Source organism: Oryctolagus cuniculus, chromosome X (assembly GCF_051225735.1).
Source record: "Oryctolagus cuniculus isolate XC-2025 breed Fujian yellow rabbit chromosome X, ASM5122573v1, whole genome shotgun sequence".
NCBI lineage: Eukaryota > Metazoa > Chordata > Mammalia > Lagomorpha > Leporidae > Oryctolagus > Oryctolagus cuniculus.
In genome coordinates, this window is record NC_142888.1 from 36,821,586 (window position 1) to 36,840,242 (window position 18,657).

Here is an 18,657-nt window from a genome sequence, read left to right on the forward strand (position 1 = left end):
TTTCCAAAAAATGTTGCTAAGGGTTTTATTTCTAACAAGAGGAAAATAATAAAATAAAATTAAAATAGGCTTCAGTTGGAACCAAGTTTCTTGTTTTGCTTTGTTTTTGCTTTTCAACAAATTAATTACACACCAACAATCTTCTTTTATTACAACATGAACCCAGGAGGAGGAAAGGAGACGGGAGGACAGGGTGGGCAGGCCAAGGTGGTTGTGAGGACAAGCACCAAAAGCTTTCTTCCAATCACAGAGAGCCCTGGTTAGCTCCCAGCCAAATTCTCTAAAATAGAAACCTGTGAGCACAGCTATGTGAAGTTTCCTCCTTCTGGGTGGAACAGTCAAGGGAATGGGGGAAGGGGGAGGGAAGAAGAAAAAGGGGGGAGGGAGGCGAAAGAGTGAGAGAGGGAGGGAGGTTAGTGTAGCATGGCCTGGCCAGGGCCGGAACTGGGGAGAGAAGGAAGAGGAGAGTCCCCCAGTTTGCATAATGCACTGGCCTTGTCTCTGGAATGGTGCTGGCCCAGCCCCTGCTGCCTCCCTGCCCACCCATCTGTCTGTCTGCCTCAGGTGTCTGGGAATGCTGGTTAGAGGCTACCAGGGAGGGGGACTCCAGGGGCCGGCCCCCAGGAGCTGAGGTCTGAACAATACCTTGGAGTCAGAATATAAAAGTCAAGGGACCCGAGGGTGGGTGGGTGGGTGGGGGGCGGCCATCCCCCACATCTGCCCACCTCCCAAGAAGCAGGCTTGATGGTCAGAAAGAGGATCCTTGAGGCCCTGGGGTGGGGTGGGGGAGGTCTCCATTAGGGTCTGTGCTAGGCTCAGCCACTGTCACAACTGTTGCTGAGGCGGCTGCTGTGGGCAGGGCATGTGCAGCCGGGAAGTCAGAGTAGAGAAAGGGGCCGAGGGGCCTGAGGTGGCCCCTAGTGCTGCCGATTCCAAGCCATTCTGGTTCTCTTGGGTGCTGGGGCTGCCAGCGGTGGGGAGGGGTGCAGGGGGGGCCTCACCCCCACTCTCCTCCTCTAGCTCCTCCTCCTCCTGGGCCTCCTCAGCTTCCGGCCCTGAGCTCCGTACCCTCTTTGGCTCTAGCTCCTCTCGGGCTGGGTCATCGCCCTCCCCACCCCGATCCACCTTCCGCCGCCGCCGCCTTTCCAGGGCCCGGCCACGTGCCCGGCTGCCGTGGCGCTCCGCCTTCTCCAGCTGTTATCAGAGACAAGGGTCAGTGGTCAGGTCAAGGCTCCCTGCCTGCTTGGCCTGACTTCCCGGCCCTGCCCTCGACCCCCTGCCTCACCTCCAGAAGTGTGTGGATCCGCTCCAGGTCCGGAGGCTGCCCAGCCTGCAGTAGCTGCCAGATGCTGTGGTTCTCATCCAGGGTCACCTCCAGCAGGTCCCCCTCCATCATGAGCTCCTCCAGGGGCGCCCGGGTTGCCTCAGGCAGTTCCAACACAGGGCCAGTCAACTGCGGCAACAGTGTGGACAACAGCTCCAGATCTGGGGGGTTGTGAGGACAGGCTGGGTTAGAGGCCACCCTTGGTCTTCTAGGGACCACACAGGTCACTCTGGTGACAGTCAGCAGCCTGCCCATACCACACACGTCAGACCTACCTACCTCTCTTACCTGAGCCCTCCTCTGGGGCTACCTTCTCAGGACTGGTCACACTGTCTCCATTCTCCAGCAAGCCCTGGACCTGCCAAGGAGAACAAGGATGAACTAAGGGGAAACCAAGCCAAAGGACCTCTGCCTCTTCTTTCCCAAACCTGGAACTAAGGAGCCTCCACCTGCTGGAGGGATGGGCAGAGTCCAGGGATCCGGGGATGCAGAATGACACAAGGAAGCAGGGCCAAAGGAGACGGAAATTAGAGACCAGGGACAGGGCTAGCAGAGGGTAGGAGAGCGGAAGGTGAAGACAGGAGCAAGCCAAGCAGCTCACCTTAGGCATATCCTTGCCGCTGCCTTCTCTGAGGGGGTCAGAGGCAGGGGCTGGAGGGTAGGTAGGTGGCTCCTCGGGCCTGGGTTCAGCCTGTAGCCGTTGGCGGAGCTCGGCCAGCCTTCCCAACAGAGCAGTCACATCCTCCGAGGCCAGGGCCTGTCTGGCACGGCCTTGCCAGCTTATGGCCCTCTCAGTGAGGCACTGCAGGGCCTCGCCCTCAGGCAGCCGCACAGGCAGTCTCTGCAGGGCTACCAATAGTGCCAGGATGGTCTCCAGGCGCGGGCGCCGTGAGCGCATGCACAGTGGACACAGGAATTTGGTGTCCCATTCCCACCAGGCCAGCAGTGGGGATGAGGTGGGACTGGGCCTCGGGGAGCTGAGGAGGCGGGGCACCGACACACACCGCCCATGGAACCAGTCCTGACACAGGTCACACTGCAGAGCTCCCACCCCGGTCGGCACCTGCCCACACACACAGATGGAAGTTGCAGAGGCAGCCGTGGACGATGATGCCAGGGGGCTGGGCTTGGCTGAGTTCGTGCGACGCAGCTGCAGAATACCCTCCTTCTCCTTCTGTTCCCCTTCCTTGAAGGCCACGATCTGCCGTGCCCAGGAGAGGGGGAAAGAGTAGGTGAGCAGCCCATCCCCTTCTCCCTAGGGCCCCTTAACACCCCACTCCCAAACCAGAAGGACTGAAGCTCAGGGAGCAAGCGGTCTGCCCATGGTCACCCGGCTCAGACACTCTCTCACTGCCAGGCTCTTCTCCCGTCTGCGTCTAAGCTCCTTACCACAGAGCCTGGGTCCCTGAGGTCCTGCGCAGACAGCCCCAGCAGCTCTGTGTCAGATTTGTACAACCCCAGCTCCTTCTCCATCCACCGGCTGCGCTTGGTGCTGTCTGAGCCGGCGTCTGCACACGGGCAGAGCACCTGAGACAGGCAGACAGAGGGGGAGTGACCGGGCTTCTCCTACCTCCGACACCCTCTCCTCCCCTCCCTGGTGCCCCCCAAACCCATGTTCTCATAAGAGCCGTCTCTCAATAGCCATGCCAGGTGCAGGCGAGGCTATGGGTCAAGGTTCCAGGCCTCACCTCCAGCAGCGTGTAGCAAGAATTCTTCTTGAGGAAGGTCTTGGAGGCCTTCTCCCTCCAGGAGTGCGCTGTCAGTACCTGCAGCTCTAGCTGTCGTAGCTCCTCTAGTCCCACAGGCAGGTCCCGGCCCACAGCCACCAGGCCCTCCAAGTCATCCAAGCAGGGGTAGTGGTCGCCATTCTGGGGGCAGGTTTGACAGAAAGCTCAGTTCAACTCGTCAGCACCTACTGACACTTAACTCAATGCCCGGTGCGGAGTTGGGAAGACAGACTAGACTCAGTCTTAAGGCAGAAAAAAAAAACCCACGTCACCCAAAGGAACACCTACCTGGCTCTCTCCCACAATGCTTGCATCCACCCACTGGATGGATCCAGTCTGTCTCCAAGACCACTAGACTAGTGATTCTGTAATGGTCTGCCTCTCCTCCACACACCTGCCCTGCCTCCCACCACGTCCAAACTGGCCACACGAGCCCTCTTCACACATCACCCATCATGCGCAGCTTCCCTCCTCACTATGTGGTATGCCCCTCCTCCTTTCTGGCCCACACAACCCAGCTGGATTACACAGACAGCCCAGGGCTGGAGGGTGGCAGGGTCCTCACTTGGATCTCATCCACGTCAGCAATCCAGGCCCGGGCCTTGGCAAGAGCCTCCTTGAGAGCTTGAATGTTGGGCAAGTGAACAGGGATGTTTTCTGCTTCGCGGATTATAGCCTCGAGTGTGGCTGGCGGGTGCTTCTGTCTAAAGGTAGGGAAAATAAAAGAGAGAGAGAGAGAGATAACTTCATGTGGTGTGATCTGCCTGACCAGGAGCCCAGCCTGCTCACTGAATCTATCTGCCTGGGCCCCTTGGGTGCCTGTGGTTCCTACAGCTCCTTTGGCCTACTGGCTTGTGCTCTGCCTGCAGGTGACTGGCGGTCCCTGTTCCTGCACAATGCACGCATACCCACATCCTTCTGCCACAGCACTCATGCCTCGCCTCTGCTGCCTGCCAGCAATGCCTACACGCAACCTGTATGTGTGTGTGAGATCAGGACTGTGGTCCGCTGGAATGCCCTGTGTGCAGCGTCCTTCTACCAACATCCAGCCATCTGCCTGCTCTGTGTGCTTCTGTGTACGTATGTGCACATGGCAGCCTATAGACCTGGTCCTCTATACACCGCTGCCTCTATCTGCTTATGGAGTTCCAAACAAAAACAAGGACAAGACAGGGAACGGCACAGGGGAGGAGAACACACCAACACAGGACTGTGAGGCCCAAGGCCACCAGTGGCAGTCACCCTCAGGTTCTTCACTTTATAAACTTTAAACGATGAGAGTGTGGCAGGGAGGGGAAGAGACTCGACCTACCTGGCCTCCAGGCAGAGGTGGGCCTTCTCCTCCCAGCGTTCAGCAATGGTCAACAGCTCCTGCAGCTCGGCCCGGGCCTTATCCACAGCAGGGCTAGGGGCAACACTGGCGCCCGCGACCAACAGTCCCCGCATGACAGCCAGGGTGCCTCTTCGGGCTGAGGGGGCCAGCGTGCGTTTCACCTCATCCAGCCATCGCGCCTGTTCCACCTGCCGCTGGAGCTGCTGGGCCTCAGGTACCTCCACCCCCAGCTGCCGCCCCCTCTCCAACAGGGACTGCAGTAGCCCTGGACTGGAGGGTAGTGAGGCCAGGGCCTCACGAGCCTCGGCCTGGTAGGCCTCCACCTGTTCCAGAATGCCCTACCAGGATACAGGATGAAGAACAAACTCCTCAGCTGGGCTCACTTCGAGGTCCCACCACCAGATAGATACCCTTGCCCCACCTACCTTCTTACCCTCCAATCTTCTGGAGCCTGACATGGGCCAGGCTCCCCTTCTCCAAGCCCTAAGACAGTAGTCTCTAACCCTGACTGCTCATTAGAATGCCCTAGGGAATTTGTTACAATGCAGATTCTTGGACTCAACCCCTAGAGATTCTTAACGGGTTGTAGAGGACTCCATTCTTGGAGGAAACAAGAGATCCTCTGGCTCTAAGAAATGCTAGGCTCTGCTACACTTCAACCTCACACAAACCTTTATGCGTTCATGCTGCTGTCTACTGCCCTCGCCATCTCGCTCCTTCTTTACTTTCATGAACTTTGCTCAACCTTCCAGACCCAGCAAGCACCAGGTTACCTCCTTCTCTTCCAGGAATCATTCCCTTGACTCTGCATCCCATACTCACACCCTTGTCACCCGCCCTTCAAATCCCGTTTCTAAGAGGCAGTCACTAGACCCTTGCTTCACACCTCCTGCTATTTCTCATACCCGCATACTATCTCACTCAAATACTTTCACTTTTTTTAAGGGAGCCAAGAGAGGCCTGCTGCTCAGGTCCCCCAAACCCCCTAATCCCCCAGCAACACTCCAAGCCCATCCCTCCTCACCTTGACATCACCAATCTGGTGCATGGCACAAGGCAGGTTGTTCATCTGGTCCAGAAAGGCCAGGAGCTCAGCCAGGGTCATCTGTAGACCAGCCACCCTGTGGGGGCTATGGAGTTTCACATGTGGGGTTTCAGGTCCAAGCCCAGTCCCTCCCTCCATCTCTGCACTAACACCCAAAACCTTTTCTCAGTATACCTGTCTACCTTGACCTTGCACACTTCAACTTCCCTCAACTTCCAAGGTTACAGGGATGGTTTTACAATACAAGTGCATTCATATGAGGGAAAAGAATTAGAAGGAAATCTATTTAGAGTGGAGAGGCTTAGAGATTAACTGATGGTAACAGAAGCTGAACTTCTCAATCCATCCTCTACTGTGAACTCTAAAGCTGTGATCAAGTTTATGTCTGTGTCCTGTTCTTGACCCTGAACATCCCACAACTCCTCCCTGCCCACAAAATCCTTTGGTCTCTTAATCTCCTCTAGGTACTGATGAATTCTGGCATTTTACAAAAGTCACTCATCCTCTCTATTCTAAGCTGCCTGGTCTCCTTGCCCTCTACAGTGCACCCTAGGTCATCTCACACTCCAATGCTGGCAGCTTTCTGCCAACACCTTGTCTGCCCAGTGGTATCAGAGTCCACGCCTGTCACACCTGTCCTGGATGCTGGGTCCTTAGCTGGCTACCTGAACCCCAATACCTCACACTGTCATACCCGGCTTCCTGGCCGCTGACCAGTCCCAGAGCCCGGGACACGCAAGCCTCCGCCTCACTCAGGCAGTTCTTTAGTCGCTGCAGCAGCTCGCTGTTAGGAAACCTCCGCTCACGGGCCTCAGACTCCAGCGCCCTCAGTTCTTCGAGGCCTAGAGGGAGAACGAGAGCAGCAAGGAGTAGGCAGCATTGAGTAAAGGCAGAAGAAGGGGGTTGGGGGTACAGAAGAAACGGGAATAGAACTTGCCTGTAGAGTCCCTCCGTCCCCCCATCACTCACTGCGCTTCCGCCCATCCTCCACCTCCAGGGCCACTCGCACTTTGTTGGCCCAGGTGTCAAAGGACTCGGCCCGAACCTTCAGTTTATGCAACATGGCAGGGAGTTCATCCAAGGTGTACCGATACCTGGAGAAAGAGGGCAGGGAAGAGCACATCTGGCCCAGCTCTACACCCCCTGCTTGTCCCACCTCCTCTAGACATGTCCCATACTCACCGCAGGTACTGCCGGCTACTGGAGCATTTGCAGAGGTCATTGATGTGGGAAAGGCAGACAAGGCCATCTGGACAGTCATAGCAGGCCAGGGCTGACAGGAAGCATGTGGTCTTGCACTTGATACACTGGCGCTCGTCATCTGGGAGCAGCTCAAATGCCTCTCGCTCAGCCTCGGTGATGCCCTGAGGGCATATCAACCCCCATACATTATAGAACCAGGACAGGATGGAAGACATCACCATCTCAGCCACCACCAAGAGCAATTTTAGACTCAAATCTACACTGAGGGCCATGGTGTTTGAAACGCCAAATCCCATGGAACATACCTGCCCTTGGTAAACTCCAAACTCTCAAAGCTGGAGGGATCAGATACACCAGGGCAAGATCAGTGTGGGCTGAGGCAGAGAGAATTTTATAGAGGAAGAAAAATCAGGTAAGAATCAGACCAGTGAAAAGGCCTTTCTCGTGAGATAAGGTGAGGAAAGTGGTGAACCAAGTTCCCACAGAGGTAGCAATCTGTGGGAGTGGCCAAGAGATAGGCCTGGTGTAGGGGGATCAAACTGGTTTCCAGTCACTTGCAGCCCACTGTGCTCTAGGCACCATGATGGCTGCTAAGCAGGCAAGAGACACCGTATGCAGGCGCTTGCGTCCAAGGCTTAAAGATACATTTTCCCCCAACAACATAGCTTCCAAACCTAAACCAATGACTTCATCTGTCCTTCAGATGAAGGGAAAGAAAAACTCAATCCAAAAATGAAGAAAAAAGCCGGTGATGCTGGAGTAACTGGAGGACAGTACAATGGCCAATTTTAGAGATTTCACAGGGAACTACTGGCTCCTTGGAGTTTCTATCTTACATATCAACTTTTAAATCTACCTATCCGCAAGCTGTAAGCACAATGTATATTATACATCCCACTCTACTGATTAGCCATGTGGTCATGAATAAATTACTTAAGCCTCTTTAGACATCTCAGCTTCTTTGATAAGACAAGGGGTAACAGTATTATCCTCACTGGATTGTTACGAGGATCAACAAAGCCACTAAGGACTTAGCCAAGCATCTTAGCACTCAGAATAAGTGCTCAACACATATTTATTGTTATTAGGTCTGCTTTTCAAATCAGAACACGTTTCACAGGCCTGCCTCATCTTACAGGGGAGGAAACTAAGTCTCAGGGAGAATCAGTAACTTGCCAAAGGGAGGAGTTGACTGCAGTTAATTTTTACTCCAAAGGCAGGTAACAGTCTAAGGATGAAGCCCTTATGTTTTTTGGCATCATGGACTCTCCCGAAGTGGGTGCAAACCATGAGTCCTTTCCTGCAGGCAAGTACTCAAGCACACAATCTGTGACAGGACTGCAAGACTACAGCGTCCAGAACCCTTCTCTGAGAGCAGGAGCAAGAGTAAGGAATGTGAATGTCAGGGAGAGAAAGTCTACTCTCCCCACCTTGCTTTAGTTCCTTCCCGTAGCCTGGTACAGTCACAGGGCCATCATTTAATAATAGCACTGAACGGAGAGAAAATGATGCCTGGAAAAGCCCAGGGACTCACCACCACACACCACAATGGAGAGTCCCTAGAGTTCCAGCACTACTGCAGCTGGAAGTTTCCCAACAGCTCATGCTCACAGGCAAAGTATAGATGAGTTTGAAATAACAAAGTATTACCCTAAACAGGCAGCCAAGGATTGCTAGGACCAGTATTCCTTTCTAATCTTACGGAGGACTCTCATCAAGTCCATTTCCTAACTGGGCAAGTGTAGTGCTTAAAGCAAGTCACTGAAACTACAGAATAGACTTTATTGCTCTTTAGTGGTTTCCACACAGCTACACACAGAACTGACACACGCTTATGAGAAATCAATTAAAGTAGGACCTCTTTCTACTTGCTAATATTATTGCTCTAGCTTGAGTTGCTGAGCCACCTGAGTGTAATAAAATGGCACAAGAAACATTTCATATTTCAATCATTCTCTTCATGAATTAATATTACCAATAAGAGCAGCTGCTACACTATAAAGGCAGTATTAGATGCTTTGATATAAATCACTTTACTCAAGCTTTAGGACTACCTTGCAAGTTAGGTAATCCCATTTTATAGGGTGAGAAAGTAAAACTGGGAGATTAAGTAACACATAAAGTTGCTTAATCTCTCAGATCATTTCCTATGGGGGTTTCATACGCGGATCTGTCTTGTTGGATCATTTAAATAATGATGAACAGCTGCTGTATCAGCAGTTGCTATGGCCCAGTTACTGAACATTATCTTTAATCCACTCAACTACCTAAAAGTATATACATTATCACCAATTTTTAAGATGGGGAAACTGACATTCAGCAAAATACATTGACTTGTCCAAGGTTGCTAGTAAAAGGCAGAAGGTAAAATGGAATGAGGCTTTCAATCCAGATGGGTCTAGTTCTTTTTACTATAAGAGCAGAGGTGGGTGCTGTTGTTGCAGCATAGTGGGCTAAGTCAGTGCTTGAGACATCAGCATCCTGTACCAGAGTGCTAGCTAGAGTCCTAGCTGCTCAGCTTCTGACCCAACTTTCTATGAACGCACCTAGGAAGGCATCGGATCATGGCCCAAGTGTTTAGGCCCCTGCCAGCCACGTGGGAGACCCAAATGGAATTCCTGGCTCCCGGCATTGGCCTGGCTCAGATCTGGCTATTGCAGCCATTTGCAGACGTGAACCAGCAGATGGAAGATCTCTCTCTCCCTTTTTCACTCTCTGATGCTCTGCCTTTAAATCAAATAAATAAATATTTAAGATCTTTAAAGACCTTTAAGATCTTTTAAAATTTTTAAGATCTTTAACTCATCTTTAAGATTTATTTGAGAGGCAGAGTTACATACAGAGACAGTGAAAGACAGAGAGAGGTCCTCCATTCACTGGTTCAATCCCCAAATGGCTGTAATGGCCAGAGCTGGGATGATCCAAAGTCAGGAGCCAGGAGCTTCTTCTGAATCTCCCACGTGGGTGCAGGGGCCCAAGCACTTGGGCCATCTTCTACTGCTTTCTCAGGCCATTAGCAGGGAGCTGGATTGGAAGTGGAGCAGCCAGGACTTGAACCAGCACCCATATGGGATGCCAGTGCTGCAGGTGAAGGCTTAGCCTACTATGACACAGCAGTTGCCTCAAATAATCTTAAAAAAATAGCAGTAACTACAACTTCTTCCTGGCACTACCTCTGCCTCACCCTCACCTCCACCAGGCTACGGTGTCTGACGCAGTGCACACCCTCTTCACTCACCTTCTCCAGGAGGGCTTTTCGTAAGCGCCGCTCCTCCTGTACCATGATGAACATTTCCTTATGCACAGCTGCTGCCAGGTTTAGGTCCAGCTTCTCTGGGCAGGCAGCCATCTTGCAAATGAGCTCCTCATGGGAGAAGACACAGTATCTTCGGAGCCGGCGATAGTGCTCAATGCACTGGCGCCCAGCTGGCAGCTACGGACAGGTTCAAAGTTGAGTATGGCCAAGCCTGCAGGCAGCATGCCTCAGCTTCCCCATAATCCTTGTTTCTTCCTGCCAGCCCACCACACTCCAGACTCACCCAGTCAGCAGTGCAAAAGTTGACAGCCTCGGCAAAGTTGTAGCCTTGGTTGAAGCCACTGTGGTAAGCACGGGGGAAGGTGATGACAAATTCTCCTGCACACTGGTTTGTGCGGACAACCTGAGGAAGAAAACAGGCCCAGGCCACTGAAATAGCAGTTTTCCAGTTAGAAACCTAAGTGTAAGGTCCTTAAGGAGAAAAAAGAAAGCCTCAAGGAACACAGTCTGACAACAGAATCCTAGATCCTCCAACTCTGAAAGGACCTCCACTTTCAGGTTTTTTTTTTTTTTTCCTGTGTTGAAGGATGATAGGAAGATTTCAGAATCAAAAATAAGGAATGCACATATCAAAATATTTCAATTTGCCTAGTAATTTTTTTAAAAAGTTTATCCATTTATTCATTTGAAAGGCAGAGCAACAGGGAGAGACAAAGATCCTCCATCTGCTAGTACACTCCCCAAATGGCTGCAATGGCAAGGGTGGGGCCAGGATGAAGCCAGAAATTCCATCCTGGTCTCCCACAGAGGTGGTAAGGGCCCAAGTGCTAGGGCCATCTTCAACTAACTTCCCAGGCACATCAGCAGGGAATAGGATCAGAAAAAGAGCAGCCAGGACTCGAACTGACACTCTGGTACAGGATACCAGTGTCTCAAGCAGTGGTTTAATCCTGGCACTGCAATGCCAGCCTTAGCCTCTAAGAGTGTAGTGAAAATAACTAGACTCTTCTAGATTGAAAACCACATCCCATTTTCTGGGATGCTGGTGTAGCAAGCAGTGGCTTAATAACCCACTGAGCCAAATGCCGGCAGGCCCCTTTCCTAGTAATTTTTATAAAAATTATAAATATCACTTTTCATGCATGAATTAAGAGCCAAATGGTTCCACAACATTTTGTTATAAAATCAGCAGGTTCTACCATTCTCCCCTCCCCAAAGTTTATCATTTTCACCTCTTGTGATTATTTTGGCATTGACCTTAACAATACCAAATAACACGTTCCAGACTTTGTTAAATACATCCTCACATTTCTCAATTTTCTGTTTTCTATGAAAGTACTAGTAATTTAAATGTCTGTATTCTTACTCCCACACTTGACTGCATATAGAATTCTAAGATGAAAATCATCTTGAAGGCATTGCCCTCATCTTCCAGGTTCTGGTTTCAACACTGAAAAGCCATTCTGAGTGCATTCTCAGTATGCTCTTTTATTTATCAACTGAGAGGCAGAGAGAGCTCCCATTTGCTAATATACTCCCCAGATGTCTGCAACAGCAAACGCTGGGCTGGACCAAAGCTGGGAGCTGGAAACTCAACCCAGGTCTCCCAAGTGGGTGGCAGGAATCCAATTACTTGAGCCATCACCACTGCCTCCCAGGGTCTGCATTACCAGGAAGCTAGAGTCAGATGCCAGAGCCAGTTATGGGACCAGCTGGTTCTGGGAGCTGATATGGGACACATGCATTTTAACTGCTAGGCTAAACGCCTACCCCTTCCCCTCCATTATGTGCTTTTAAAAATAGTTCTCGGGGCTGGCACTGTGGCATAGCCGGTAAAGCTGCCACCTGGAGTGCTGACATCCCATATGGGTGCCAGTTCTAGTCCTGGCTGCTCCACTTCTGATCCAGCTCTCTGCTATGGCCTGAGAAAGCAGTGGAAGATGGCCCAAGTGATTGGGCCCCTGTGCCCGCGTGGAAGCTCCTTGCTCCTAGCTTTGGATTGGCGCAGCTTCAGCCATTGCGGCCATCCGGGAAGTGAACCAGCAGATGGAAGACCTCCCCGCCCCCACCACTTTGTAACTCTGCCTTTCAAATAAATAAATCTTTTAAAAAATAAAAATAGTTCTCAGAATGTTCTTTTGAAATAGAATCCTGCTCCTCTTTCATGTTTTTGGTACAACAGTTGCCTCTTATTTGTGGAGGATATGTTCCAAGACTCCCAGCGGATGTCTGAAATCGCCAATGGTACCAAACCTTATAAACACTGATTTTTCCTATATATACATACAGAAACTTGCTACTTTTTCCATCTTACCTAAGCACTTATCACACACTGTGCCTTTAACTTTTGCAGTTTAAGATGTGTTAGCAAAACCAGCACATTTTCCTTCTTCACAATTTCATGGATAGATTAGTTTACACCATAGATCTTAGAAATCTCAGCATACAATGTTTTTCCTTTATTACATAGACAGTGCTCATTTTTTCACTTACACGTACTTTACAGCTTCTATTTGTCATATCCGAATGCCAGCAACAACACTCTTGCACTTTGGGGCCATAATTAACAAAGACAAGGGTTATTTGAACATAAGAATCATGGCACCATGAGTCAATCTGATAACCTTTGATAACTGAAAGGGTTATTACTGAGTGACTAAGGGGCAGGTGGCATAAACAGCATGGATAGGCTGGACAAAGGGATGATTCACAACCCGGGAGGACAGAGCAGGATGGCACAAGATTTCATCCCACTACACAGAACAGTGCACAATTTAAAACTCATAGGTTATTTATTTCTGGAATTTTCCATCTAATATTTTTATACTGTGGCTGACCATAGGTAACTGAAACCTTGGAAAGTGAAATTGCAGGTGAGATGGGATTTCTACACATGTCTATCTCTGAAGATATCAACGATGTTTCTTTTTTTCCTTTTCTTTATAAATTTACTTCTCCCTGCTTAGCTTCTGTTTCTCCAAGTTAGTTTTTGTTTGGTTCTTTCTTTTTTTTTGACAGGCAGAGTGGACAGTGAGAGAGAGAGACAGAGAGAAAGGTCTTCCTTTTGCTGTTGGTTCACCCTCCAACGGCCACCGCGGCCGGCGCGCTGCGGCCGGCGCACCACGCTGATCTGATGGCAGGAGCCAGGTACTTCTCCTGGTCTCCCATGGGGTACAGGGCCCAAGCACTTGGGCCATCCTCCACTGCCCTCCTGGGCCACAGCAGAGAGCTGGCCTGGAAGAGGGGCAACCGGGACAGAATCCGGCGCCCCAACCGGGACTAGAACCCGGTGTGCTGGCGCCGCTAGGTGGAGGATTAGCCTATTGAGCCACAGCGCCGGCCGCTGTTTGGTTCTATTTTATTTTCCAGGGCTTCCTCAATTGTTTGTTTATCTGGGACTGCCTGCTTATATAAAAGGAAGAAACAAACAAAAAAAAAAAACTGAATGGAAGCTATGAGTACATAGGTGAAGCTTATCAACTGTGAGCTTCAATGTGGGTGATATGGCTGGACCATTTAGTATGGGAAATTCCAAGTCCTTCCTCTAGATCAGTCAGATTCCCAGAGAAAACACTTCCATTTTCTTCCTGTAGGAAAAAGTCCCGGCTGCCAGTATTCTAACAGCCATGTGGAAGAAGACAGCTGGGATCCTCATCATCTAGTATGCATACAATGATAAAAATCCTACTATTTTCACTCTGGCTCCAACCTTAAGTGTATCTAGGTGACATCAATTCAGAGTACCCTTTTGTTTTAACATCTTCAGAAATAAAATCTTCAGTCTTACTAGAGTAAAAAAAGACACTTACAGCCACTCAACGTGGAAAAGGATCTCACAGCTTCTCATATAGACACGTATCAACTCTTATTTTTCACTCTATCCGTGTATTCCTAAAATGCCTGGGACCACCAACTACAAACCTTTAGGGGATTCTGAGGTTTAAATCATATGTTCTTAGTATGGGCTTAATATTCAGTTCTTTTGGGGCCAGGATTATTGCAAAATGGGTAAAGCCACTGCCTGCAACGCTGGTATCCCACATGGGTGTTGATTTGGGCCCTGGCTGCTCCACTTCTGATCCAGATCCCTGCTAATAGCTTAGGAAAGCAGAAGATGGCCCAAGTGCTTAGACTCCTGCTACCCATGCATGAGATCTGGATGAAGCTCCAGGTTTTGGTTTGGCCCAGCCCTGGCCACTGGGGCCATTTGAGGAGTGAACCAGTGGATGGAAGATTGATCGCTCTCTCTCTCCCTCTCCCTCTGTAACTCTGCCTTTCAAATAAATGATTTTAAGAATCTATTAAAAATAGTTTTTTCATTAACCTGTTTTGTAGTCTGAAGAATGTTACTGTTGTTTCCTCCCATTTTTTCCAGGTCTGTGATTTGTTTAGCTTAACAAAAATCATTTTGTGTCATTTTAGTGGGGTTTCTGAAAGGAACAGAAGCAGCCATTTGTATGATTAATTCATCTCTTTTACCACAAAGTCTCACAACTGAAGATGAACACTCAATGCTGGGGAAGGTGCAATGGAATAGGTATAGTGCTGAAATGAGAATCCATTCTACTCTCTGGAAAGCAAATTTGCTAATGTATATCAAAATCTGAAATGTATATACCCTTCTTACCAACGATTCTTTGGTTAGGATTCTTGATTAATAAGGGGAGAGTTAACATCCTAACAATACTGAATCTTCCCAATCACGAATATCTCCACATGTATTTGGGTCATGTTATTAGCTCCCACCTCTAGTATGCTTTCTTCTTCTCAGATCTATCGCTAATCAGAGGTAACATCAGCATTTCTTGCCTGGATTATTCTACTGATTTCCATTAGAAATCACTAGAATTATCTTCCCAAAAATGTAATGCTGATCAGATCATGCTTCTGCTGAGAACCTCTCACTGGCTCTGGCAGGCAAACTCACTCTGTTTTCAAGGATCACTGCTTCTACAAACCTTTTCCCAACACCTCCTTCTTACATTCTTTTATTGCCCAATCTGTTGTTCATTTGCAGTGCCTGTAATACTTCATTATGCTTTGTTTATGCCTCTCTCTATTCTCTATTCTCCACTGTGTATATGCAAAGGCAGGCACCGGTTTATTTACCTTTAGGGTGTTGACCAGTGGCCTTGCACACAGATAGAACTCCAGCAATGTTTGCTGAATGATCTAGTCCCAGCCTTAATTTTGTAGATATGACAATTAAGTTCCAAAAAAACCCCAGGTAACAGAGCAGGGAGTAGAACCCAACATCCTGATTCTTCGTCCCAACCTACACTCTTTAGTCTGCCACTTTACCGTTTTCTATGTGGTTATCTGGAACAGCTGTCCTCACATTCTACAGATGCTAAAAATGATAATTATGAACAGACAAAAAGCAATAACAACTCAAATGTTCACCAACTGGTAAACTGAATATTGGGGCATAGAAGAAATGAAGTTATGACACATGCTACAACATAGATGAACTTCAAAAACAGGCTGAGAGAAGCCAGACACAAAAAGACTACATATTATTCTAGGAATGGCAAATCTAGAGAGGAAGAAAGCAGTTACATGTCTGCTGGGGACAAGGGCTGGAATGGAGAATGGCTGGGATGTTGGGAATGTTCTTACACTGGATTGTGGTACCAGCACAGCTGTGTCAATTCACTGAACCGTGTGCTTAAAATGGATGAACTTTATGGTAGCCAAATGATAGTGCAATAATATTACTACCACTATTATTATTTTAAAAATGAGAGTTACAAAGATTTCATAGTAAAGTAAAATCATTGTAGACGAATGCTGGTCCAAGAGAATTATGCTAGGCACACACGGTACTTTTAAATTCCTGGACAGCTACATTAAAAAAGTGAAAAAAAGGGCCAGTGCTGTGGCCACCACCTGCAGCACCGGCATCCTACATGGGCACCAGCTTGAGACTCAGCTGCTTCACTTCAAATCTAGCTCCCTGCTAATGTGTCTGGGAAAGCAGTGGGAGATGGCCCAAGTCTCTGGGTCCCCGTATCCATATGCGAGACTTGGATGAAGCTACTTGCTCCTGGCTTTGATCTGACTCAGCCCTGGCTGGTGTAGCCAACCATTTGGGGTATAAACCAGCGAATTTTCTCTGCCTCTGCCTCTCCCTCTCTGTAAACTCTTTCAAATAAACAAATCTTTAAAAATAATCTTAACATACTGAACTCAATGCAGTTTTACTACTATCAATGTGTAAACTGGCATACAAAAGTATTAATTAGAGAGATACTTTACATCTTTTCTTCATACTAAGTTTTGAAATCCCATATGGTTTTATACATTTCAGCACATCTCAGCTAGGACTAAGCACATTTCAAGAGTCCAACAGTAACATGTGGCTAGTGGCTATGGAATTGGACAGTGCAGTTCTAGATCTTTCAACTTACCAACAGATTGTAAAACCCATACACTGATAATTGCGTCTAAATTCACATAGAAAAACAATAGATGGAAATATAAAATATTTTAGGGTAAAGAGAATAAGTAATTGGGGTGACTGCTCTGTTTCCCACTTTTTGGAAAGGGGGCATGTTTCATTTTTAAGGAAAATAATACACTACCTATCTATAAAAAGAAATGGCCTTCTCCCAACAAAGGGGAAGGCAGGAGGAGTACGGGCTAAAGATAGCTCTGGAGGGAGCTCCAGCTGGCTAAACCAGAGCTTGCCAGTAGGAGAACATAAAAATCACAGATGCCTTGGTTTAGGAGGATCATGCCCAAGTCCAAAGGGCCTGGAGAGGCCAGGAACTACAAAGGGCAGGGCAGACAGAGGGCAGGGTGGCAAAACAGCAGCTGGCCAGAGAAGTTGGTGAGTCATAAGCAGGAAAAATGCCATGGAAGTGCTAGCAAAGAGCACATGTTTAAAAATGAGACAAGTATTTCAAAAACAGGTAAGAATTGAACAGTGCCATGATCTTTGACATACTCGGGTACTTCAAGAAGTTTGTGGAAAATGAAATTTAAAGTTTATTTGGGTTCCCAAATTTCTGAAATCTACGCTTACAGAGGGTTTTTAAAAGATTCATGAAAGGGGCCAGCACTGTGGCACAGCAGGTAAAGCTGTGATGGCCTAAGTCTTTGGGCCCCTGCACCCGGAGAAAGATCCTGGCTTTGGATCAGCCCAGCTCTGGCTGTTGTGGCCAATTGGGGAGTGAACCAGTGAATGAAAGACCTCCCCCAACCCCTCTCTCTGCCTCCACCTCTCTGTAACTTTGCCTTTCAAATAAATATATATTTTTTAATTTATTTGACAGAGTTAGACAGTAGAGAGAGAGAGAGACAGAGAGAAAGGTCTTCCTTCCATTGGTTCAACCCCCTAATGGCCACTACAGCCGGAACTACGACAATCCAAGGCCAGGAGCCAGGTGCTTCCTCCCGGTCTCCCATGCAGGTGCAGGGGCCCAAGCACTTGGGCCATCCTCCACTGCACTCCCTGGCCACAGCAGAGAGCTGGCCTGGAAGAGGAGCAACTGGGACTAGAACCCAGCTCCCATATGGGATGCTGGCGCCACAGGCGGAGGATTAACCAAGTGAGCCACAGCGCCAGCCCCTCAAATAAATATTTTTAAAAAATTCATGAAAAATGGAATTAAAAGATAATGTGGGGAGTATCTGGTGCAGTGGTTAGCACACTGCTTGAGACGTCCATATCCTACACTGGAGTGCCCAGGGTTCAAGTTCTGGCCCCATTCCCAATTCTAGTTTCCTACTAACATGCACCTTTGAAACCAGTAGGTGATGACTCGAGTATATGGGTCCCTGCTATCCATGTGGGAGATCTGGATTGAGATCTGGTCTCCTGAGTTCAGCCAGGCCCAGCCCCGGCTGATGCAGGCATTTGGAGAGCAAACCTGTGCGTTGGAGATATCTCTCTTTCAAATAAACTAATGAAAAAAGAAATCATGTGAGGGGCCAGCAAAGTGGCACAGGTTAATCCTCTGCCTGCGGTGCCAGCATCCCATATGGGCGCCTGTTCTAGTCCTGGTTGCTCCACTTCCAATCCAGCTCTCTGCTATGGCCTGGTTAAGCAGTAAAAGATGGCCCAAGTGCTTGGGCCCCGGCACTCACGTGGGAGACCGGAAGAAGTACCTGGCTCCTGGCTTCAGATTGGCGCTCTTGCTGTTGCAGCCATTTGGGGAGTGAACCAACAGAAGAAAGACTTTTCTGTCTCTCCCTCTCACTGGCTATACCTCCACCTCTCAAATAAAATATAAAAATCTTTAAAAAAAAAAAAGTTCATAAAAAATTTAAAAAAAAATAAATAATGTGAATTTTCCAAAAACTTTCTGAAGCCCCTCTGTATGCACCTTAGCTGCTCAAATCCTTGAGTCTTCGACTCTTATGGTTTTCCTTGGTATTAGACAAGGATTGATGCAGTGCTATGGATCAGGAAGGGAGCAATCTGAGGAAAGTATACACCCAATGTTCACCTGTGAGGCAGCAAGACTGGAAGGGCCCTCAATCATCTCAACTCCAGTAATAGTAATCCTTTAAAAACAGGGTGAGGCAGAAAGGGAAATGGACCCTTCTGAGTGGAGAAAGACTGACTGAGCTACTGTGGGATACTCCCCCTGTCCAATTTCCTAGGTATCTGAATCCTTGATTTTGAGTATCACTAAGACATATAATGAAAAAATATGACTCACAGGATATACAGTATTATCAAAATGAGATAAAGGTAAGAAGAGACCCCAGTGATAACCACTGACCTAGGCCAAAGCCCTCCTGTACAGAAGTCCAAGGATC

At 48.7% G+C, this 18,657-nt stretch overlaps 1 protein-coding gene across 5 annotated transcripts in view; it reads right to left on the reverse strand.

Annotated features, from left to right (window-relative positions):
- Positions 1-18,657, reverse strand: part of KDM5C (lysine demethylase 5C) — a 33,536-nt gene continuing 14,879 nt past the window's right edge. For 2 of the 5 annotated variants that reach the window (XM_051827113.2, XM_002720016.5), the window contains exons 13-26: positions 10,172-10,291; positions 9,871-10,065; positions 6,612-6,793; positions 6,399-6,523; positions 6,124-6,271; positions 5,409-5,514; positions 4,364-4,722; positions 3,617-3,755; positions 3,013-3,192; positions 2,714-2,851; positions 1,926-2,525; positions 1,613-1,682; positions 1,286-1,485; positions 1-1,194 (exon numbers count right to left, since the gene is read on the reverse strand). In XM_051827113.2, the coding sequence (XP_051683073.1) occupies positions 826-1,194; positions 1,286-1,485; positions 1,613-1,682; positions 1,926-2,525; positions 2,714-2,851; positions 3,013-3,192; positions 3,617-3,755; positions 4,364-4,722; positions 5,409-5,514; positions 6,124-6,271; positions 6,399-6,523; positions 6,612-6,793; positions 9,871-10,065; positions 10,172-10,291 (2,931 nt within the window). In that variant the 3' untranslated portion in view covers positions 1-825. Of the gene's footprint in view, positions 1,195-1,285; positions 1,486-1,603; positions 1,683-1,925; positions 2,526-2,713; positions 2,852-3,012; positions 3,193-3,616; positions 3,756-4,363; positions 4,723-5,408; positions 5,515-6,123; positions 6,272-6,398; positions 6,524-6,611; positions 6,794-9,870; positions 10,066-10,171; positions 10,292-18,657 lie in introns of those variants that run through there. The other 3 variants (XM_008272648.4, XM_008272647.4, XR_016227899.1) reach the window with 2 other exon arrangements.